The sequence below is a fragment of the Patagioenas fasciata genome, chromosome 2 (assembly GCF_037038585.1).
Source record: "Patagioenas fasciata isolate bPatFas1 chromosome 2, bPatFas1.hap1, whole genome shotgun sequence".
NCBI lineage: Eukaryota > Metazoa > Chordata > Aves > Columbiformes > Columbidae > Patagioenas > Patagioenas fasciata.
The window spans coordinates 149,347,687-149,372,072 of NC_092521.1; the positions used below are offsets into that span (position 1 = coordinate 149,347,687).

At 39.0% G+C, this 24,386-nt stretch overlaps 1 protein-coding gene across 2 annotated transcripts in view; it reads right to left on the reverse strand.

Moving 5' to 3' along the window:
* NEBL (nebulette) overlaps positions 1-22,561 on the reverse strand; it is a 255,004-nt gene extending 232,443 nt beyond the window's left edge. The window contains exons 1-2 of one of the 2 annotated variants that reach the window (XM_065832832.2): positions 22,232-22,561; positions 21,198-21,292 (exon numbers count right to left, since the gene is read on the reverse strand). In XM_065832832.2, coding sequence (XP_065688904.1) covers positions 21,198-21,292; positions 22,232-22,300 — 164 coding nt within the window. In that variant the 5' untranslated portion in view covers positions 22,301-22,561. The remainder of the gene's footprint in view (positions 1-21,197; positions 21,293-22,231) is intronic. The other variant, XM_065832831.2, reaches the window with a different exon arrangement.
* Positions 22,562-24,386: the final 1,825 nt, after the last annotated feature.

Genomic DNA, 24,386 nt, shown 5'->3' on the forward strand with positions numbered 1-24,386 from the left:
TAGATGCTTTCTCAGAAATTTTGTTAAGAATCACATTTTCCATTAGCTTGTTTTTGCTTATTCAGCAATGGGGAAGAGATCCTCTGGAAGCAATGGAGAAGACAGACTAAAAACAAGTCAACACTATGATACTATTGTTAAAATGCAAATGTCACTCTGGAAAAGACAAACTAGGAGGGATCTGTAGAAAGCTGCAGGAATTATGAGAGTTTATGAAAGTATAATTAATGAAAAACAACTACAGGAATGAAGATTTTTCAGTCTAAAAAGACAAAGTCTGAAATAGGCCATGGTAATAGTGTTCTAATACATAAAATGTTAAAAAAAAGGAGAGCTAACAGTTGTTCTCCACATCCACTAGGAAAGAAGAAGAGGATAAAACTGCAGCAAATAATATTAATTCCAGGAAGTCTGTGAACTGTAAGGACATAATAGAGCAAAGACTCTTAAAAATACTGAATTTTAAGAACAGATTAGACAAACACATTTCAGAATAATTTAGATAAACTTAGTCCTACTGCAGTGCAATACGGGCTAAAATGATCTAAAGTTGGTTTCCAGTCTTTAGCTCTTCCATGCACTACACTAAGACAAACGCCTGCATTACCTGTATTTTTATAAGTTGACACACAGAACAATATGAATAATTATATTGATTTGTCATTTAATTTTTATGAGTGTCTTCATAAATATTAATTTATTTCCACTTAGCACAGACAAAAGGACACTCCTCTATCTCTAGGTATTATTACTGTATATCCTTACCAGTGTGTGCTGAGTAGAGCTTTCTATTGCAGGCCTTCATTGGGTACATACTTGGTCACACATGCCGAAGAGCTGAAACAGTCTCAAACGTGACACTAGGAAAATCATTTCCTTTTGTGTCAAAAATTTGTGTCTTGCCTAGACCACTCCTATGAGCCAACTAAAACAAGGATAAGTCTTTGGTCCCTTTTTCTTTATAAGAATTAACATAAAGACACTTGAAAAAAATCAGCTCTGTTTCCACAGAATCTCCCTTATCCAGCACAACCATCACCTTCTAACTCCCATGCCCTACTCTTTTTTCTCTCACCACAGTTCAGAGCCCCTCCAGAAGTGCATTAGAAAAGGACTCACGCCCCGGGTACAGAGTTCACTCATTCTCATGGCAACCAATAGCAATACACCAATGGCAACACACAAACATGAAAGGCAGCATATGCTTTTAGATAGACTGGGTCTTACCAGCAATAAGTAAGCCTGGGGTTAGAGACATGCTGTCTTCTGGTTTTACATATCTCTGTATTAACTGGCACAATGAAAATTAACATTTAGTGCCTAGTCAGATGAACATGACATTCAGTATCTAACCGGATCCACGTTTTTTTCCATGCATTTTATTTACAGAGAATATTAATATGGGGCTGATATATTTCCACCAGAGATCCCCGCTGACCAAAGATCTAATTAATTTTCAAAGTCAAAAAAATGTTGAAAAATTATGAATTTTGATTATACAGGAACTGTTCTATGAAAAAAGAAAATCCTAATTTATGTATAGTCTGAAGTATACATCTTACATAATATATTATAAAGGCAGAACAAGAAGTGTATTCATAACTTCCCTTTCACTTCACAGATAATGTCAGAATAATATTTATGAGATTACGGGTACATTTATAACTAGGCCAGAAGCTTAATATTAAACGTCTATCTTACGGAAAATTTAGCGACACAAGTAAATGAGCAGGGAAAAGGTCCTCAAAAAAGAATAAGTAACAATAAATCAAATGGAATTTTTTCCCATTAGTTAAAATATCTGACTATGTAACAGTTTCAGTATTGAATTCTTAAGAAACAAGGGTTTTTTCAATAAATAATTTTATCCTGTTTCAAACAAAGAAAACACTGTGGCAGATAATAGGTCACTGTGTTCTCCAGCCTCTAGGTTTTTTCAGAAGTTTGTTAATCACTCAGTGAGTAACAACAAAAATAGTCACAGACAACAGCCATACATGGGCCAACTGTTCTCTGTTAAATCTGGATACAGTTTATACGTTGGACAGTTCATTAACATCAACCACCAAACTGAAACAAAATTGACATTTTGTAATCATGTTCCTTTCTTAGAAAAATACTTCATTCCTATTGCGTGTGAGTTGTACAGATATAGGGGGAAATCCAAAGGGAATGCAGAAGGATCTTCCTACAGAGTTGCATTTCTAAAATATTAATAAAGGGGTTTTCTACCTCATAACGGTAACATAGTTCACCTTAGTTAATCAAATAGAAAAAAACTACGTCATATAGATAACAGCTATTCAATTCTTGCTTTTTCAAAAGCTGTAAGGGATCGTCCCCAGCAGACCCAGGCGAATGCCCACAAAGCAGCAGCCGAGAGCAGCCTCCGTGTTCCGCCACAACAGGAAGCGAACGCTCAAACAGCAGAACCCACGTGATGGCAACTGCTCTACCAGCTGAGTGATTTCATGGTGTGAAAGGCAGCGCGATGCTTTGCCATGGACAGAAACCCCACGGGATTAAAAAAATTACAATTCAGGCCCTTCTATAGGCAGGGTGTCACAGGGTTTCCCTTTTGTTTCTAAGGTAAATCCAGCCACTGTAGGACTTGGGACACAACTTTACCCTATGAGACGTGGGGTCAAAGGAATACGCTGGAGTTGCAGCACTGACTGAAAAGAACAGTTAATGCCAACTACCGCCTCCACAGAGCCTGGAAAATAAAAAGTCTCATGACTAAGAAGCAGAGTATTCTGTAAACACTGTTTCCGTTGCCTACAGAACTAACATCAAGATAACCAAAATGTTTCCTTGAGCTTTAAAATTAACAGAAAAAGTTACATTTTAATAGTATTTGGTTTTTTCCACTTCCTATCAAGAAAGTCAAGGGCAGATCTTGATTCTATAAATTTAAGATTTAGTAGGTATACAGTATCATGAGCACAGATCTTCTGTCCAATAATTTGTATATCTTCCTTTATATGTAAATACAGATTTAATAAAAGACAGACAAAACACACCAGAGATTACAAAACAAATAGAGAGCTCAGAGAGAGGAGATAAATTCTGACTTGGATTTAGCAAATTAATTGTGTTTTTAATGAAAGACCATAGACAGGTTTTCCATGCACTGAACACAAATTAATCGAACCATTCTGAAAAGGCAAAAGTAAACTGGGGAAAAAAAAAAAAAACACAACAGTAAAATCAGTAGTCCAACAGATCTTACACTAGAAGAGCAAAGCATTTCTTTTCTGTCTGGCTGTAGGGTTGCCCCAGGTGACTGAGATCCTGTGTCTTGGAAAAAAAACTCTCTGCTCCTTGGACAGCCTACTATACAGTGTCATCACATCTTTCTGGGTGTCATAAACACTTTTACCTCACTGTCTTCTGCATGTACTTGCAGAGACCAATCCAATTCTGTGTACTTTTCTTTTAAAAATTTTGTTTAGAGAAACTAAAATAGCAGAGATGCTTATTGCTGAGTTACTCTTACCTTTTCCATTAAGATTTTAAAAAGTCATATGACTAAAATCAGACTTTTGTAATATTTTTAATTGGCTGTGAAACACATTTTTTTCCTTGAGATATATGACATATTTTTTAAAATGTCAATCCAATGTGTAACTCAAAATTCAAAAATATCTCAGCTGAATGAGTCCTGCATTCTCAGTTTCATTTGAGCTCATAACAAATCCAATCTCCATGAACTCATCAATACAAAATAAACTATGTTTGAACTCACCTGATTTTCCTCATAGCTATGCTTGAGGAATTCACACCTGCCCGTGGCTGTTAGACCCAAGGCAATACTATCATAAATTTCAGATCAATCATAGGATCATAGAACACCCCAGGTTGGAAGGAACCTCAAGAGATCATCTGATCCGACCTTTCATGGGAAAAGGAACCTAAATAAGATTATCTAGTACCCTGTCCAATCACATTTTGAAAGCCTCTAGTGATGGAGACTCTACCACACCCCTGGGGACATTCTCACTGTAAAAAAACCTAAGATAAAAAGTTATCCCAATACAACTCATAGCCACTGCCCCTCGTCTTCTCCATGTGGCTCCTTGTGAAGAGGAGCCTCCTTCCTCTTTGTAGCTGCTCTTTAAGTACTGGAATACTGTGATGAGGTCCTTCTTGAGCCTTCTCTTCTCCAGGGAGAAAAGACCTAAGGCCTTCAGTCTTTCATCATAGGGCAGTTTCTCCTGTCCTTTGATCATCGTTGTGGCCCTCCTTTGGGCCTTCTCCAGTCTGTCCATGTCTTTCTTGAATTGTGGGGACCAAAACTGGACACAGTTCTCCAGGTGCAGCCTGGAGATGCAGAACAAGAGATCACCAAACGCAGAAGAACAAGTATTTTTCTTTTTAAACTGGGATATAAATATTTTGAGATACAAAATGTTAGATTTTTGTTGTTGTTTTTTGTTTTTACATTAATGATGCAGGTTTGAATAATACAAGAATCTGAAGAAGGCCATGGTGCAGTGACACAGTCTCCTATGGGTGAGCATGCAGTTATATGACAGGAAGAGCTCAAAAATAGGCTTAAAGATGGAATGGAAAAACTGGACTCTTTCCTCTCCCACCAGCTTGCTCAAATGCCTATGATACACCAAAGGACTGGGAACATGAGTTGGTAGGAGCTCTAGAAAATGAAGGTACTTGGTTCTGACAGCTGTTCAGGGACAGCCATCATCAACTGTCTCTCACACAGGAGATCTACTTCATGAAAAGTAAACCTCTGTATCTGAGTCAGTCTGTGAAGATAAAGTTAGCATACCTAATGATGAATATGAGTCTATTTCACCTATCATAAAATGAGTCAGAAAAATTGAAATCGTAAAGCATTTATTTCTCCACTGACTACAAAAATGGGACTAGAGCAATGATTTCAGCTCACATACATCGGCATGGGATATGTCAAAGGTAGGTGAGATTAATGCCACCCACAGTTTTCCAGTCAAGGGATACGACAATAGTGGAACAACCATAATAGCTTACAAGCATTTGAAAGCAGGAAGGAAAACATCCAACTGAACAGAGCCACATGAACAGCACTTTTAAAATAATTATTTCCTCTGCATTCTTGCATTACATATAGAAAAAAAATCTGAAGAATAAATAAGACGTGCCGATTTGTATGAGTTTTTGTAAATTTTTGGGCTTGATAGGAACCTGAATAACTTAATTTCACAAGGAAACTGAGGTAAATATACTAGGCAGAGAGGTAAAACTATTATTATTTCATTATAGAACACCAAAGTGTTTGGCCCTGAACAAAACATACAGGTATCTATCTTAAGAGTTATTTCGATGTTCTGAGTTGAAAAACATAAGCTTTTTATGCTCTAAAATACATACAGAAGAGCAGACTAAGTTCAGGCCTCATCATACAGGGTATTTACTTTTGTTTTATTTATAAATTTGTTCGCATTTTTTTCTTGGGGTTGGGTCTGTGTTTAAAGCAGGGTCCAGAATTTTAATAACACTGCATCTGTCCAGAGGTGCTTTCATAGACATTCTACACAGTAAACATGCTAGTGTTAGAAATTTCTTCATTTCTGATTTATTCTGCAGTATATTGCAGAGGAGGTAAACAGAAATCTTGAGTCCTTTTTGCAAAGAAATGAAAGAAGATTTCAGGAAACCTTAAAATACAGTAACTGCAAGTACCTGAATGCACGCAACAGTCAACACTTCTCTAAATACCTCCTTTAGTTGTCAAAAAAATAAGTTTTACAAGTCTCATAATGCTTAATCTCTAATACACTTCTCGCTCTGGGAATGAAAGTGTAACACCATGTAAAAGTGAACCATGAGCCTCTCTCTCTCTCTCTTACAGTTTGTTCTTGATATATTCCTGATACCAGTGCAACTCTTATGAAATAACTGCCACGTTGCAATTGTAGTCCCATGGAAGTAAATTGCTAAGCCTCAGGATTTCAGACTAAACTACAAATTACAAATCAGCATTATCCAAAACTACCACCAAACTACATACAACAATGTGGGTCAGATGTCAGGTGAGTTACATAAAACATCAACCTGTACAAAGACACTCACTATAAGATACACTGTGAAGATGGAGATTATTAGAAACATTCAAGTGCAATACACACCCACATTGTGTACTTGCTTTCCTTACAACATCTTTAATTATAAGGATATTGTAGATACATTATCATAAATCAACAAATCTGTTTCCGCAGCATGTTACTAAGCAACTGTAACCAAGACCTTGTGTAAATGAGATTAAAATTCCAAGGTAACAATACTTAAATACAACCTCACTTTTAATAGCCAAAGAACTTTGAATGTTTTCATATTAAAGGAAAAAGGTCTGCTTACTGTCGTCGTTATTGAAACAGTTTAGATATATAGTAAATTGAAATCTGTATACATCAGTTGTAGGCATTTCCACCATGCAATGAACCATGCAAAGATCTAACAATCCCAGTACATTTTTCAGATGAAATAACTAGAAACTTCGTCAAATGAGTGTCATTATTCATCATATGCATTTCATTCTGCCACTTAATGGTATTCAGACTATACAAAAATTGATACTACTTCAAATAATGTATTATTAATTATTAAAAATGTTAAGGAAAAAACATCACACTCACACATACAGTGTGAAAGAAGAATACTGTAATACAGTGTTGTTGTTTTTTTTTTTTTTGCTGCACTCACAATATAAAACAGTCTTTTTTCCAGTTGTAAATACACTTAACTAGAAGCACCTTTCTTAGAACTGGCTGCACTTGGCATTCATGTTGCCATTATTCCTGTGCTCAGACATTCAGTGGGCTTATCAGGCAAGGTGAGGAAACTCCAGCTCATACAGAGTAGAACAGAACACTCTCTAAGGAAAAGAGGTTGTCGTAAGCACATGAAACCTTTCTGCCACTGTCAGTGCTGCCTTCTTACAGAGTTTCAAAGTTCAAGTTACCTGACGTTATCCTGAATGCGACTAAATATTTTTAAAGGCAACCCAAATTTAAGTGAGGAAGACTGTGATTTTACTACTTCTGGCTCACAAGAGAGCAAAAATTATTTGCAATAGAGACAGAACCTTCCTGGAGGCAGTTTGTTCCTTGTTCAGCCCAGCTTCCAGGAACTTGGGACCACCACAAGCCCCTTCTGCCCCAAACACATTCAATTTCTTTGACATTGTCTTTTTACACATACATGCATCTTCACAGTCTTGTTTTCTTTAAATCTACAAAAAAACACCCACATTGCACATACACAGTACCTGCTGGGGAGAAGATGAGAGCATAAACATGTGACAGACATTAATCACGATGCTTAATGCACTCCTGGCAGGCTCTCCACTACCAGGGCAAGGAGAATCATTTAACAACCTGTGTGGATGAAGCAGAAGGGGAAACTTGCCAGCTTTATTCACTCATGATTTTTACGTTCTTCTGCCCGTTTCATACATTTAAAGAACATATCATAAGTGCAGCACCCCTTCCATTCTGAATTCTCCTGCAGTGACAGCTTGGTCCATACCCCAGCCTTCCTGGAATGTCACATTTCTGTACCTCCCCACTCCTCTTCCAGCCAGGCTGTACTTTAATATACCACTGTTCTGTGCTAGTGGCACCGTGCATTAAGTACTTATTTCCCCACTGCTTTACATATTGCATTTCTTACAGAAACGGTCACAAGTCTTAATATTTTATGTCAGTCAAAACATAAGTTCATCACATTCTCCACTATGCTAATATGTGCATCTTCTTGTAAGGCAAATAAAAGCTTTTCTGCTTACAGCAAGAATGAAATCAAACCATAACAGGATATTCTACTGGGCACGTCTCTCATGATTCCTTGCTGGGGAAAGGGTGACAAATTTAACAGTCCAGGAAGTACAAAAGGCTGTATTTCTTACTTACTTCCATTAAGAAAACAGAACATGGAATAGGTAATAGCCTACTTCAATTATTTTTTTCAATTGCTTTTCAGAGACACTATTTACACTACTGTCCTTCTGTGATGGGAGAAGCTTAGGAGATACAAGCAACAGTTCTGAGGTTACTATTTGCAACTATATCTAAAAAAGCACCTTACACTTTTAAAAGATCCTCTTCAAAGCAGTGTCTGAAGAAAACTGACACCATACTACAGCTCACAAGGTGTTTTCCAGTATTTAGTTCTGTTGATCAACCTTTAATACTCTACACTTATGGTAAGGCTTTTTCAGCCAACTGTCCTCAAAACGGTATTCCAGGACATGAAGAATTTCAGCCCCTCATCAGAGACATGTACTGTTTTATAACATATTGGCCCATCAGCTGCATATAACTAACATCTCCTGGATGAAAGGTATTCAACTATGCCAATAATAGGCATTCCACAAACAAATCAAACAACTGACAATAGTGCTCTTCAAGAGTTTCACTTTAAAAATGCTAGTACAAATGACATTCTGACTCTGCAGGATCTTCTCCTTTCATGTATTCAGTGCATTCCTGTCTTAAGGTCTGATTTTTTACAGGAACAGCATTTTCTGATTTTCACCCATCTATACTGCAAGACTAACACAGCTCAGATGAATTTCTGTGCATCAAGAGAATTGTTTATGAAGGTCTACTTAGTATAGCCTTACTATGACTGTGGCATATGGAAAATCTTTCCAGCTCAGATGTCTATTCCTAACGTTACCCACTGGTTTCATATCCAGCGTCTTCTATATACTAAAGGTGTAATTAAGCCTCCTCTATTCAAAAATAATCTCATTGCTTCTTTGGGGAAACTGGTAGTTGCTTGACTATTTGTAGAACTCTGAATGCTGATGCTTTCCCAGCTCTTGTCCATCTACTCCTTAACTTATTATTACCAGAACAGATTACTTTTTAGTATAGTTGCTTTATAGTAGATATGAAAATGATGCCATGAAGGCTTACAGTGCTCTTTATTTAAGGAAAGTGACAGATTACTTCTTTTCCCTTATTTTGCTTTTGAAAGAGAACTTTTTGAAATTAACATAAGCATTCTCACAAGTTACACTGCGACAGAAAAAAATCTGTAAGACAATAATTTACTATTACATTGTCTAACTGAACATAACTGCCCAAAATAAAAATTGCAAGCAATGTATGTACTATAATGACCAACATAGTTATTTCCAGAATACACTTTTTCAAATAATTATATATTTTCTGGCTCAATATACTTCTTTCACTAAAATAAGGATGGTAGAACAAGACTTTTGTTTGTTTGTTTGTTTTGTTTAGCACTTATAGATGTATTTTTTCAAGCCTAGAATATTTTTATTTTAAATTGTTCAGGTTAAAGTAGGCATGCATACAGCTGTGCGGAAAAATAGAGGCATTTTTTTTATCTTGACTTTAATTTGCTCACAGTTACTAAGCAGTTATGTCACAAAAGAAAATGTACAAAACCATAACAGGTCCTTTCACTGTGAAAAACAACAAAGCGCCAATACATGTGATTACAGAAGACATCAAGTTCCAAAGTTTTATCCTGTAACTTCATTGCAAGAACAAAAACTTCAACAGATACCCTGTCAGTTTTAGACTTTCAGCCAAAACCTTCCAGAGCAGTTATACAGGAAACACAGATTGCAGAAGGTAATAAATCCAATTCAAAATAAGTTAGATGTAGGTGGTTTAAAGGCATTCAGATGAGGTTCTTAGGGACATGGTTTAGTGCAAGAGTTAGGTTATGGTTGGACTCTATGATCTTCAGTGTCTCTTCCAACCAAAACAATTCTGTTTCTATTCTATGAAATTGTTCCACTGAAAACAAACTGGAAAGGATATAAAATTAAGTAGTATTAATTATTACTATGAACTGTTAATCTGCTATACTATCAACTTCAAAGATCCATTCTAAGTCTGTTCCTGAATGTTCAGTTCTGTTTTCTCCAGTAGAAGATGTATAGTTACTATTAACTGCACATATTCATATGCTACCTGAGTTGTGAAGTAGTTCTTTATTGTAGCAGTCTTTTTGAAGATACAGATCAAAAAGAGACTCTGAAACATTTACACATGAGACCCAAGATGTATACAACCAGTGCAGGTGGAAAATACAAGGGAGACACACCTGCCTTCCACACCATGGGCAGCAGTCACAGCACATCAGGTGCTCAGTTACTGCCACAGCTGAGCACAGCTGACACTGAACAGTCAGGTGGCTTTGCCAATGCACAAAAAACATGGCAGAAGGCAACAAAAGAGCCTGGTTGCTCCCTGATCTAAGTCTACATCCCTGGTACAGCAAAAGTGATAGAATGGAGTAAACTATGAAAAAGGGGAGCTGCCATTTTCAGCTGGGTGAAATAAGGAATTAGAGAAAAATAACCGTTTTTACCCCATTTCCTTTAACTTCTAAAAGTACCTTGCAGTCTCCTTTGCATCCATATCCAGTTTGACAAGCTTAAATTTTCCTTTTGTTAATATATTCCACATACAGTATTACTCTGCACAGGAGACATAATCTGACATTGCCTTTTGGGCAGTAAGAGAGACTCCTGCTGCTGACCCAAATGAGCCTTGAAACAGCAGTAGCACGGTCATGAAAGTTAAGTATTTAATCAGTACAAGGAATTGAATGTTACTTTTTAGAATCTTTCCTCCACAAAGACAAGAGTCATCCTGAAAGGAGCTCTTCAGCACAAGGAGGAATTACTATATAAATAACCTGGTTGTGCGGAGAAGCATGAGCTGGAGAAAACTGACCACTAACTCAACCAAAGCTCAGCTACTTGCTCTTTTTATTCTTCCAGCTTGTTCCACTCTTGTTAATATGGATTTCCAACATTTCTGACACAACTATAATACAAACCACATCTCAGTTTAAATAGTGAGTTCTCCGAGAATTACTGTGTTTTATCTCACTTTTGATCTCCAGATCAAAATGAGCCAAAAGCTCATGACATATCCCAGCTGATCACTCACCACGACTGTACCCCTTTCCTAATCAAGGACTCAAAAGTGCAACGTTTCCAGAAATGTCATTTGCTGTTGGTAAACTGAAAAGCTCAAACATTTTTATAAATTAATTATTTCTCTTTTCCATCTATCCTTGCTTTGTCTGCATGCGTGCATACTCCGTTTTTTTACCTTGTGTAAACAGACACATCACCACTGTTGTTTCCCATAAAAGTCTTGTTTACTAGAGGTGTCAATTTCTTTCACATATTTCAGGGGATATTGTTCTTCTAAATATATGTTTTGATATTTTTTCCTCCAACCTGGTTCTCCCTTTCCCCATTCCTCCTAACAATTTTGTGCTAACACCATAGTGTTTCAATAAGTTATACTACTAACTGTTGTAACAAACTTCATCTCTGTTTTCTGATAGCCTAATACATTCCTATCAACTATTTCAAAATAAAACTCTCAGACCCTACTCAGTTAAAGCAAAATTTATATGAAACACACCTACACGATGAGCCATTCACCAACTATTTTTTGAACAAAATTCTTCCAGTAAACATTCCTTCTCTTTATTCATCTTCATCAATATCACTTCTCTACTACCTAGCAAATACTAACATAAATAAAGACACTAGAATCTCTGTGTGAAACACAAACAGTAGCAAAACCTACATATGTATTTTCAGGCAGGTTCTTTAAAACGTGGACTGCAACCTCCCTTACAGCAACATCCCAAGCATTCTGCCAGTTGTACCAGAGGTAACAGTCTCCTGGTCAATCACCTATGGAGCAGTGCTGTTGCTAGAAATCATCACACCGGCCCTTTTTCTTTGTGTGTGACCTGGCAAATCCGGTCAGAAATTTCTTCCCTCTTGTATTCACAGATGCACACAACCGATGTTATTCAACACGTGAACACCCTACTACATAGAATGTTTGCCACTCCACACCATTCAGCAGAAATAGTTCATGGTTTTTTATTTAGAAAATGTATTTCATCTTACCACTTTTCCCCTGCACAAGCTCAGCCACTTGCATTTTAAGTATGTTTGAAGTCAGTATTTTTAAAAAACCTTTCCCTAAGTATTTCTATTTATGATTTTCTGATGTTAGAAGGAATTGCATTACAAGTATTAAATTCTTCCAGAGTAAAACTGGAACAAAACAAAACCAGCTATTATCATTTAGTTTGCCAAGTTCAAAAAAATATCTGAGGTATAAATAAATTAAAATTCAGCACAAATTTATTTTTAAATTTGTTAAACTGGCATTAAATCAATAGACCTGTGTGAAAAATACTGTCATTTAGAGAGGCAGAACATGATGGACTACCTCCAAACATTTGCTCTCCTAAGGGGAAAAAAAAGAAAAATATATAGTGTGTGAGTTTTTGAAATTGTGAAGCAAGGAGGAAACTTACACTATTTCTATATAGTTCTAAATTTTAAGAAATCCTCTTTCAAGTGTAACTATGCATTTCCCAGAAAAGCCTTCGCAACAGATGCTTAAATTATTACTGGCCAAATTACAATTAGTTTTTCATTTCTAAAACTAAGCTGCTGTAGTCTTCTCTCAAGTGTGACACTGATCACTTGTGCCCTCCTCATATTAAGATGTTATGGGATCAGCCAACATCACACAGTTCCACCACAACCAAGCACAGCAGGAGGGTGCCAGGAGAGACAGGTGGAGGAGGAGATACGAGAGACAAAATTCTGCACTGCTCATCATCCAGACTTTTCCTCCAGATACAAATAAAAGTTACATAGACAACACAAATAGAAGGCAAAGGAAAATAGCTTGGCCAACTCCAATGCAACATCAATTCCAACATCAGAAGAAATGGACTGATTTTCAAATCGAGAAGGAGAATTAACTGCAGTTTTGGGGTTTTTCAAAAAGTTCCTGTGTGAGATGACACAACTAGGGGCAGCATGAACTGGCTGGTGTTTATATTCAGGCAAAACAGTTATTCAACAAGTACTTCAGCCACAAGTATTTCACCCGCCTCTTTTTACAGCCAACTTTCCCCTTGCAAGTCCTGCCTACTGTCTCCTTTTCAAGGAACCTCAACATCACACAGCCAAACTCTGCCCTCAGTGTAACTTCTACTATCTCTAAATTTAGTAAGGTTTCTGTAAGCACTCCACAATGTTAAAAATCATGAAAATAACATTAACTCACCACTCAGCCAAGATTGCACATTGTCTGGATAATGACAGTAAGCTCCCACCAACATGATATGTAAAAAGTAAAAAAAGCTTTTTGACACTGAGCTGACTGGCATGATGTCATTATTCTCTACTGACATCACCAACCGAAAATTGAAAGTGACATGAAAGACTGGAGCATACATCTATTTTTCTTCAAGCTTTATAAAGTATATGGAGTACATTAGGAGAGCAGGTTTAGTTGCAACCATCAACATCAGCAAAGCTACACAACTTAAAATTCAGCCAAGTGAAAATACTTTTGTTTTTTAAGTTCTTCAGCAAATATGATAGGAAATTACATGGTTTAGAACATTTAAAACCCCAAACAGTTAAATCACAAAGCTGTTAACAAAACGTACCATCAAGATTACAAAAGCTTGCTACAAGAGGTTATTACTGCTTCCAAAACTCAAACTATGCAATGCAAGCAAGTAAATGATTTGAAATTTGAAAAAAAAAAAAAAATCATCTATTGTTCTTGTTCTGTTGCCTAAATATTTTAGTAAATATAATGAAACAAACTTCATCAGTCTTTAGAAATGAGTACAGGAAGTAACAGCTGTTAAGAAAAATCAAGAGTATGTTGAGCATCAACAGTGGCTAAGATACTAGCAAGCAAAGAAAATCCCACTTACTGAAATTGTGTCTCAGTAACTACAGTTCCCTAATAATATATGTTCAATGTATTCTATGACTGCAGGTGCTGAGGAGAAGCACATGTTCTTCTTTGAAAAAACTACCTGCAGTCTGTGATAACCAATGACCATATAGATTAAAACCACATATTTACTTGAACCAAGACATAAACTGGCAACAAATCAGGACTTCACACAGCAATGATTTCTATAAGCACTTCTTGCAAATAGCTCTGAATGCCATGTTTATTGCAGACTTGCATAAAAATAAAATATATAATATTCATTTGCACATTTTCTATTTATTTGCCCAGCAACATCCTAAGTAACACTAAATTGTAATTGTCCCTTTAGAGCAATTACACCAACTTGCAGCATAGTAAAACATGAATTTCAAACACAGACCCTATACTCACATCAGGTACTAGACGTGACAGTACTGGCTCAGTGCAGACTGAGGATTCACCTGGTCTAAGAGAAAAAAAGGTAACGACTCCTCTCACTTGGGGCAGTGTTCTGTTCCACCTGCCCCAGCAGGGAAGCAGGCTGGCTGCCGCTGAGCTCCGGTGCTCCAGGATGCTCCTCACAGCCCACAACAATGCAAACCAAGGAACCTGTTAGACCATACTGTGTCCTCTCTCTGCACCCCCACCAGCACGTGCATGTATGGTGTCATCTGCAGGTCTTGATCAAACATGAAATGAAGACACAGCCAACTGAACATGTTGAAATGGAACCTGAGAAATGTTTTTGCATCCCACTACTCAGAAACAGCCACAGCAATCAAAACACAGCCCAACTCTTCCCAAGATCTGAGTGTCAGTGACGATTATTCTTTAGTAATTCCTTTGCAACTAACCACCATCCACCTCATGCACAGTATTCAGCAACTCTGACAAAATGGTCCCATGTGCCTCATTCAAAGAGTTTAAAGACATGCATCAAACACCTTTCAGAGACTCAAATAGATTTTGCCGAAGAAAGTCCTTCAATTGTTCTAGCAAACAGGCTCAGTTTCTTTTACTACTTTCATTTTCATTACTGGATACTACCAACACTAATTTGGACCCAATACTCAACTAATCAAGGAAGTGACCACAGCACCAAGCAGCAGGAATGTATGTTCCCTCTGCAAGCCTACTTGTAGCTGTCCCTCGTATTTAAACAGAGATTGCATAAATATCCATAATAATTACACTCTTTCACAATTTTGTTTTCTTTCTTACACAGAACTTAGCGCTTCATCTACCGCTTCATGAATAAGTAGAGAAGATAAAAGTATCTCATTCATTCCTCACTGCTCACTACAGAAGACAAAGCTGCATCAGACCACAGAGGTACATCCTGCACCCAGCACCCTTCCAGGCCTTCAGCTAGAGACCCAGCTGATGAAATTAAGATTACACTTATTAAATTTGCAATGTGCTTACAGGCTCTCTGGTGGGAGGGTTGATAGGTTGATAGGAGGGGCTGTAAGCACATTAGAGAACAAAATTAGAATATAAAATGAACTTGATAAATTGGAGAAACAGCCTGGGGAAAAAATGGAGATTTAGTTCAATGAGATCCAAGTGGAAGATTCTCTGCTTAGCCAAGAACAGTTAACTGCTCAGATAATGGAAAATAACAAGTGCTGAGGTTGCAATTCTGCCCACAATCATCTCAATATGACTTAACAATAGTTTGGGTTTTGCAACAAAAAAAAATGGCAGACTGTGTTGGGGCTTAGGAGAAAAATTATATATGAGTTGCATAGGCACACTTGCTATTCTACCTGCTCTGCTAATGTGCCACTGGGCACTGCAATTCAAAGAAAACCTATATATATGGACCATTTGGAGATAATCGAAGGTAGAGAAACAAGAATTACCAGAAAATACAATCTACGAGAAAACAGCTGTTTCATTTAATGAAAAAATGGCTGAGATATGACAGCCATTTTCAAATATTCAAGTCCATACTTATGGGATGCTAAACAAGAAATAATGGGCTTAAATGACATAGGCGTGTTTGGTTCTGATTCGACACCCTTACCAGCTGTTTTTCTAGTGGTTCTGTTATTTGCATTACTCATTTTATACTACATCCTAAGAGGAAAGTCTTCAATACACAAAGTAAATAAAGTGATTAAGTGCAAGTCCTTGCCTTCTAGGAAGGTTTTCATGGGAGTTTCTGGGTTGTTTCTTTATGTAAGAATTACCATTTGGGGCTGGCCTATATAATAGCTTCCTTTTGAACAAATCTAACACTCAGAAACAGCCCTAAACCAGGAGGAAAAAAAAAAAAAAAAAACACACAACTGGCTGTAAGGTTAACCATGGCAGAAAACAATCTTCCTCCTTAAACTCAATTTTATCCATTTACACAAATCACATGTTATTCAGTAACAGCTGAAGATGGAGAATCAGAAAAAAAAAAGTTTACTCTGTGTGCTCTCTTTACTGCAACTCTTAAAAGTGGCTCTCTCACATTTCAGGATTATTCTTTCTGCTCCTTACCTACCCATTTTCTTTCTTCCTGCCATATTTAAATTAAGAAATAATCACCTGCTGAAATCAATACTGAAAAATAAGATAATGCTAGCTATTTTTAGTAAGAATAATGTGATCATACTTCCAGTCACCCTCTAGAAGTTTTCTGACTGGCAGAAAGAAAACTCACTCGTGTTTCACAACTCATATAGAACTTCTATACATAAATACACCTTTCAGGACAATGGATTCCATTTAATGGCCATATTCATCCACTGATTACCAGCGACTGCCTCCACTTTGCAGCCCATCTTACAGTTCAGAAACTTGTACCATGCTCTTACCACTTCCAAGCTGATATAAAACAGTTTTGACATTTTTCATCCCTCCCCTATAGTATTTTAAAATGTAAAGTTTGACCGCACTTGAAAATTGAAACTGTAGTATAATTCTTCTATCAACATCACAATACTTAAAATATACTTCCATATCTATTTCCTATTGGCATGAGTTAAAACGAAATTGTCTAGGAAAAAAAAAGTTACGAGCTTTTCTTCAAGTCAGTAATCCATGCTAAGACTGATGACAGTAGATTTAAATTTCAAAGTTATGTAATCATTCCATATGGTGACTGTCATAAATAAAAACTTGAATGAAGCTACCCTCTGTGCAGGCGATTAGCACAATTTTAGATACTAAGTATTTCAGGATTTCTTCCATTAGTGAGGTTGTTTGCCTTTGGCAAGAGGGTATATCAGGTCTGCAGAAGCTTAAGCTATCAGGTTTTGAAGAAATTAAAAAATACATCTCTGTTGGACATGTTCACACATGCAGGAAGCCTGTTTGCATCAGCAGGTATAGCTATCGCAGAGAGAACATTCCAAAAATACACATTTCAGCTTCTACATTTTGCATAAAAAGTTGTCTTGTGTTTTGGTCTAGTGAATCTGTCAGAAAAGTATTTATATGAATATTCGTAAGAATAAGTTACCATATAATCATCATACATGATTCAATCATTTAGCAAGCTTGAGAACTAGTACACAGATGGTTAGTTGCCAAAATGCCATTCATTTCCTTGCATCATCTTGGTTATTTCCAGATGAGAAGAATCAGCTCTGAGTTTGCAAATAATAATAATAACAACTTTCCTTCTTATCATTTCCATCTCTATTAAACAAATATTTAATACTCTATCTTCAAATATTGAAATGGGATAGGGCTTCAGATTTGCATTAAAGCCACCTTGATTTAACAAATCATTGGATTGCCCAAACCATTTTAATTGTCTGAACCCTTCTTTTACCACCTACATGCACATTACGAGAAACAAAGCATGGCTCATTCACCTGTGTCAGGCAATGCATAGCACCCAGCTGAATTGCAAAACCTGACTACAAGTCTGAGCCCTTAGTCTAGTCAACATTATTTAATAAATCAGGCAGCTCTCTGGCAATGTGGTATATTTAAAGTCACATGGGAAGTAAAAGGCAAGACTAAAGGCGTAAGGTAAACCTAGCAGCATCCACATGCTAAGCACCTACAAGCTTCAAATGTGCTGTATGTGAGGCCTTTCAGATTGAATGTAAATGCAAGTAAAGCAAGAAACACAACACCATAAACCACAACAGTACTGTACTACTTGGAGGTCCCAGTTGGGATAAAAGCATGATATTCCAGGTACCACGCAAATAAGCAGAGAGATACTATGCTAATTCAAACACCTTGCAAATTATGGAAATAATAAAAAAGATAGAGAGATTGTATAATGTTTTATCTACAAAAGAACTAATATGTTTAAAGGAGACAGACCAAGGAACTTCATAAGATTGTTCTTTTCCAACCCATACTATAAATAAGCACACATAAACAAAGTTTTTTCCTTATAACTTAGTTACAAAATCTTTCAGAAATCTACAACTTACAAGAGCAGGATCAGAAATGCAATACTACGCAACTCAGCTTCTTCACCAATTCTACTACACCAGTAGCCCAGTCATGACTTTTGCTATCAGTGTATCCTTATCACAAGGAACGTACACAACCATTTAACTGGAAAAGTGACAAGATGCTCAACAAAAAGCTCACCTTTAAAAAAAGTAGAATCCTACATTTACAAATATTTTTGCTCTTTTCCAATGGACACTGAATTGGAATATTTCACAATATATTCCTTCTTGGTTCGTTATTTCGTGTTAATCATTCTGACTTTACTCTCTTACACCAAAAGTATAGTTTCAACATTGAAAAGTCAATACATTTTTCTTATATTAACAGAAGCACAATCATGTTCTACAGTTAAAAGTAACTTCTGATCTTTGCCAGTAATGCAGAAAAAACTATTAATTTCAGCACCTGAAAAAAGAGTGGAATATGTTAAGTTCAAAGGTCAAAATATACTCAAGTGCATTATCTAACCTGTGAGTTAACAAATAGATATAGAAATTATTGAAGTCATGTGTTTTTCAACTTGCCCTTACAAAAAGCTACCTATAGCTTCCAAACCTATTAAACAACTTCATGGTATTGCTCTCCTGTTCAAATTAGTGCATATTTCTTCACTCTTATCTACAAATTACACCTTCATTGATGGATGGCCTCAATAAACAGTCTAACAGTAATTGCTCTTTGTCAAGTGCTTTTAGGTGTTCGTATGAGTAAATTTGCATTCTTTTCTTTGCAGATTTTATGATCAAGAAGTATTTAACATCAAAATGGATTTGCCTTTTGCTAGTAAACACCAGCTAAGACACATTATAATTTGAAATACTATAATGGTGTCTGCTTTGCAAATAAGTAACCTTTGAGATGCAAGAGTACTGTCAAAATACGATCATTTAAATCAACTGTATTTTCAAAACACAGTTTTGCATAAATAACCTTCCTTTGAAGTATATTAAAGTTTGTTGAAACCACAAAACACACCTTGGTCTTCCTTTAGTGGATCCATAACGCACTTAATTTTTTTTACATTATTTAAAATATCTGTATGTAAAATAAAATAAAAAAAAAAAATTTACCAAAATTTAAGAACAAAATACACATCATTGAAAATACATATCAAATTTTCTCTCTTCTTTAATAGAAGAAATCCACTCTTTCATGGTTATACATTTTTTCCTCCTGTTTCATACATCCGGTTTGAGGGGCATGTCAAATATAGGCATCATTTTTCAAGGATCACTATTAAAAAGCTCATTAAAGCAACCACTAGGAAGAATAGCACCTGAACAGTACATAAAAAATCCATCATCCTTATTCCCCCTCAACCATAAACAGAAGGACATACCACACAGCTTAACTACATAGATAAAAAACTCTCCTACAACAGAAGTTAAATATGCACAGCATGAAAACACCAATGTACAGCATGGAGGAGACTTTGTAAACAAAAAGCATTATCAAGTACAAGTATCTGATTACCTAAGAAAGAGCAAGCAACCGAAGTATCATCACTGATATTTAACCACAAAAATTTAGGTAAAAGGCACCAAAGTATTATCAGAGTTTTAATCGCTGTAAATGATGTAAGCCTGTACTTCAGCTCCAACAGTACCAAAAACAGAGTCCCATCTAGGGCCAATAACCTTTAGGTTAGTCTCAACTTGTAGTTTGCCACCTGTTGAAGCACGAATCCCCCTTCCTACAGAGCTTTCTCTACAGCACACAAGACTGGCAATCGAGCACACCTTCTTACAAGAGGTCTAATGTCACCCCCATACACTGCAGGGCACTTTCAGGAAAGCTAGAAATGTATGTGTGTAACTCCATATGTTCCTAAAGCAATCTAAGTACAACTGTGCACATTGAAACAGGTGTTTCAAGTTTTGCCAGCACAGAAGTTTTTATATATATATAAAAAAAACGCTCATATTTTAGACAGGCACTGGCTGGCTTCAATTTTAGCCTGGAAGAAATGAGCATATGCTGTTGAACTATTCTGTGAAGGCCAGCCATAGACTGTCTACCTCAACATGAAACAAATATTTTAAGATGAGCACAGGAAAATATTTCTGAAAAAAAATTACAACACGTCTATAGTTTCAAAATTCTCTCTTAAAAACATATGTTTTAAGGAGGTAAAGGTGAAATTAATAACAAAATATGAACAGCACATAAGATCAAATTTGATTCCAAATTCTTTAGAGATAACCTAACAAAGCATATTATAACTGTTTCTAAAGATTAAAACATACTGAAACGCACTTAGCGAATCTGAAAAGCATGGTGCAAAGAACAATAAGCAACTTTTTTCTACATGTTATCAAAATGCTCTTCTGTAGTATTTGCAAGCCAAATATCAAAGCAGTCCTCATATCCACACAACAACAAAATCTAAAAGTGGAATACAAGATGATTATACTCTACAACCAAAATTCATCTATTTTCTTTTTAAAAATCTAAGAGAGAATCAAAATACAAAATAGCATGAAGCACCCGAAGCAGTGATTTTGTAAATACCTAGTTTAGTAATCTGAGATACACGAACAACATAACAGTTTTGAAAATAGGTTCTCATGCTATCTAACAGGATATTGTCTCTGGTAAATTACACAACCGAGAAGCACTTTGTTTGTTTTCTTACTACAAAATGCTGATCCGGTCCATAACCCTGGACAGAGAACTGCATAACGGAAACTGTAATCCAGCAGACCAATAACAAATGTAATAGGAGTCAGGACCAGATCCAACAGTCACTGGGAGGAAAGGACCTGTATCCCGAGACCTGATATTAAAACACTGCCTAAACACATCAAAATCAAATATTTTCATCTTCTGTCTCTTCAATTCAAGTAGAAAATGCCATCTGAAAAGATACTAAACTGCTCTAGACTGCACTGCTACATCTCTAGATTAAGTTTTCACAGAACAACAATACCTATTTGACAATATTCATGGCCAAGTTTTCTTTTCATGTGCATTTCTGCAAGACTTGACATTTACAATACTTACGCATTGCAATAAGGTTTCTTTTCATATCCTTTGTAGTTATTCATGTTCAGAGCCATTTTGCAAACTTCACAGTGGAAACATGCTTTATGCCAGTACTGTAAAGAAACATAAAGAATTACTTACGATACTGATGTTCTGAAAGCTGTGCTAGTGTACAGTAAATGTAGAAACAGCCACACATCAATATTTTGGCCATGCATTATAGATCTCTGTAAACTAAGTCAAAATAATTACTTTCACGTGAAACCAAAGCTGCTTCTGAAACACTCTCAGAAATGTAAATTCTCTGCTAAGGTGAATGCCAAGACCTCCACACGCTGACCTTGCTAGGATTATTTTAAAGATAACCGAAGCAGGAGTTTGACATTTTGCATCGTTAAAGAAGAAAACGACACTGCTTGCTAGAACACAATACTATGCGAATAAAATCACTAACTAACGTGACGGCTGGCTTTCTGGTACACTGAACAGACACTAAATTTAGCACATAATACAGTATTTTCCGCCGGTGGCTCCCTACCGCCTTGCCTTTCTGAGGACGGTAATTTGGCGCATCTGTCACGGCCTCAGCGCTGTTATTTACGCAGGGACCGCGCTCGGCGATACCCGGCATCACCCAGGGACGCCCCTGAGGGACGGAGCTGTCGCCGCCGCGGTGCCCCGGCCACCGTCCCGCCGAGGTGCCCACGGCTTAAGGGGCAGCCGAAGCCGGCCCAGCTCGGGGAGGCGCCTACAACTTCACTCCCAGGCGCCGTCATTCCCCGTTCGGGTACCGCAGGGGCTCTCCGGCCCGCCGCGGCCCCCGCTCACCCCCGCCCTGCGCCAGCGCGGTGACACGGCGCTTGTCGCCCGGCGGTGGCGGCGCGGATGCCGGCGCAGCGGCACCCCTGAGGCGCTGCATTTGCCACCTGCCGGCTCAACCCGCTCCCCCGGAGGCCCTGCCCGGCCCTGCCAGCCCCGCCGGAGCCGAGGGGAGCGGGACGCAGGGCGGGCACGCCCGGAGGGCGCCGTCCCCGTCGCTCGCGCCCCAGCACCTTGTCCAGGCAGTTGACTTTCTCGGTGGGATAGACCACTTTGCCACAGCGGGCGCACTGGGGGTTCATTTTGCGGCTCCTCTCGGGCGGCAGCTCCCGCGGGCGGCGACGGCCGAAGCTGCTGTGAGGCGGGCTGGGCTGGACGGCGCTCCGGGCGAACGATCTACCATCCCCTGCCCTGGCGGGGACGCCGGGGGTTCTCAGCGGCTGTCGGCGGGCGAGGAGGTCATCGGCGGCGGCTGGGGAGGAAACGGCGCTCCAGCTGACTGCGGCTCGGCAGCATGTGTGAGTGGGCGGGCGAGGAGCCGGTGCCTGTCGCCCCCGCCCGCTCGCCGCCCCGCCGCCCGCCCCCGCCGCCTCCTCCTCCGTGTGCCTGCGCGCTCGGCTCCCCGCACCGCGGGCTGGGTGACTCACGCCGAGCCCCGCGCTGCAGCCGCAGTCCAAGCCCACCGGCGCGGCACAGCCCGGCCCGCAGCGAAGGGAGGGAGGAAGAGGAGGACGAGCCCCGCGCCGCCGCCCCGAGTGGGGGAGATGGCTGGATCCGTGCCGCCGCCCTGAGGCGCGGGGCGGGGGGAGGACGCCGGTCTGCGGCCGCCTCCCGAGCGCACCTGCCCGACGCTCGCTGAGGCGGCACCGGCCGCTCGCCCCGGCGGGAGGAAGATGGAGACCGAGAGCGAGGGAGCCGCGGGGCAGCCCTGCCGCTCCCCGAAGTCAGGCCCGAGGCCTGGCCCAGCGCCGGCGGACACCTGCCGGGCGGGGCGGGGCGGCAGCGCTGTGCGGAGCCGGTGGGGGGCCCGACCATGCGGGGCCTCAGCCTTACGGGGATTTGACAAGCAGCCCCGCGATGCCCGATAGCGGGGTGAGGAGCGTCTGTGCGTTCCTTCCGCTGTGTGTCCCGATTTGTTTTCCGCCTGGTATTGCTGCCTTTCCGAGGCTGCGCCTGCCCGGGGCACACCAGCCGTCCCACGGGACACAAAGCTCAGCCGGAATGGTAAATTCGGCTTCTCAGGTCAGCCTTTTGCCATTCGTTACTTGCTCGTTAGTGCTGTGGGAACGGTACAGCAAGTCATCCATTTTTACTTAGCTGTAGACTTGTTTAACTACCTGGGATATAAACCATGCTGAGGAAAGCGCTTAAGCCAATGCAGCGCAGCCTTTTCTGAGGATTGTTTTCAGAAGTGCAGCACTCTGTGGCGCACAGCATGGACAAATTCTGCACATACTTGGGCATTATTAAGTAATAAGAATGCAGTCAACTAAACTGGAATACTTGGCTATAATTCTGCCTTAGCAACCCAACTTTTATGCACTGGCTGTTTAAAAGCAGGGGGAGAAACAGTTATTTCTTTGAAATTAATAATATATGTGATTAAATGAGAAATACCTAATCAGGCTTTAAATATTACATGATGGAAGTTGTAGAGCTTCTTCTGTCTCATCTAGACATAAACATCTGGCACCCAATGAAACTAATAATGTTGAGATGCTGGCTGTGCTGCAAGCAACAGGAAAGCAGATTTGCAGGCGGTCCTGTAAATGCTTGTTTTCTGCTTTGGCTGTCTTGGGGCAGTAGCAAATAGACAAACTACCAACCAGCTCCATTTCCATCCTGCAACCTGTAGACTGGTCCGTTTCAGGGCAAGTGCTAGTGGTTTGCAGTTCTCAAAAATCCTGAATCAGATTTTTTTTGCTGTTGTTTCTAACCAAGTTAGTTTTGGTCTGGAATTTGAGATTTATCTTCTCCCTGTTGGTCACTGACAACAGCGTGATCATTTTTCACAAATACCTGAAGACCAGTTTGGCCTCAGTCAGAGGCCAGTTTCTGTCTCAGACAGAAATAGTTACACTCTGCAGTGCAGTCAGTCTCATCATCTCTGTGCTGTACGGATTACCTTACGCTTTCTGTTGGACCATCTGACTGGCAGTGAACAATGGCTTTTATTCAAGAAGCTCTGAATGCTAGGCATCTGAGTATGTTGGTAAAGGAAACCTGAATACATGGCAGTATTTTTTTTCTGCAGGAACTGTCATTTGCAGCTCCATCTAAGATCACATCTGAGTTGAATTAGGCGCAACATGTAGGTAAACTACAGTGTAGTGGAGTAGTGAGTCTGTAGAAGGAACTGGGATGGAAACCCAGCTGAATTAATCTAAG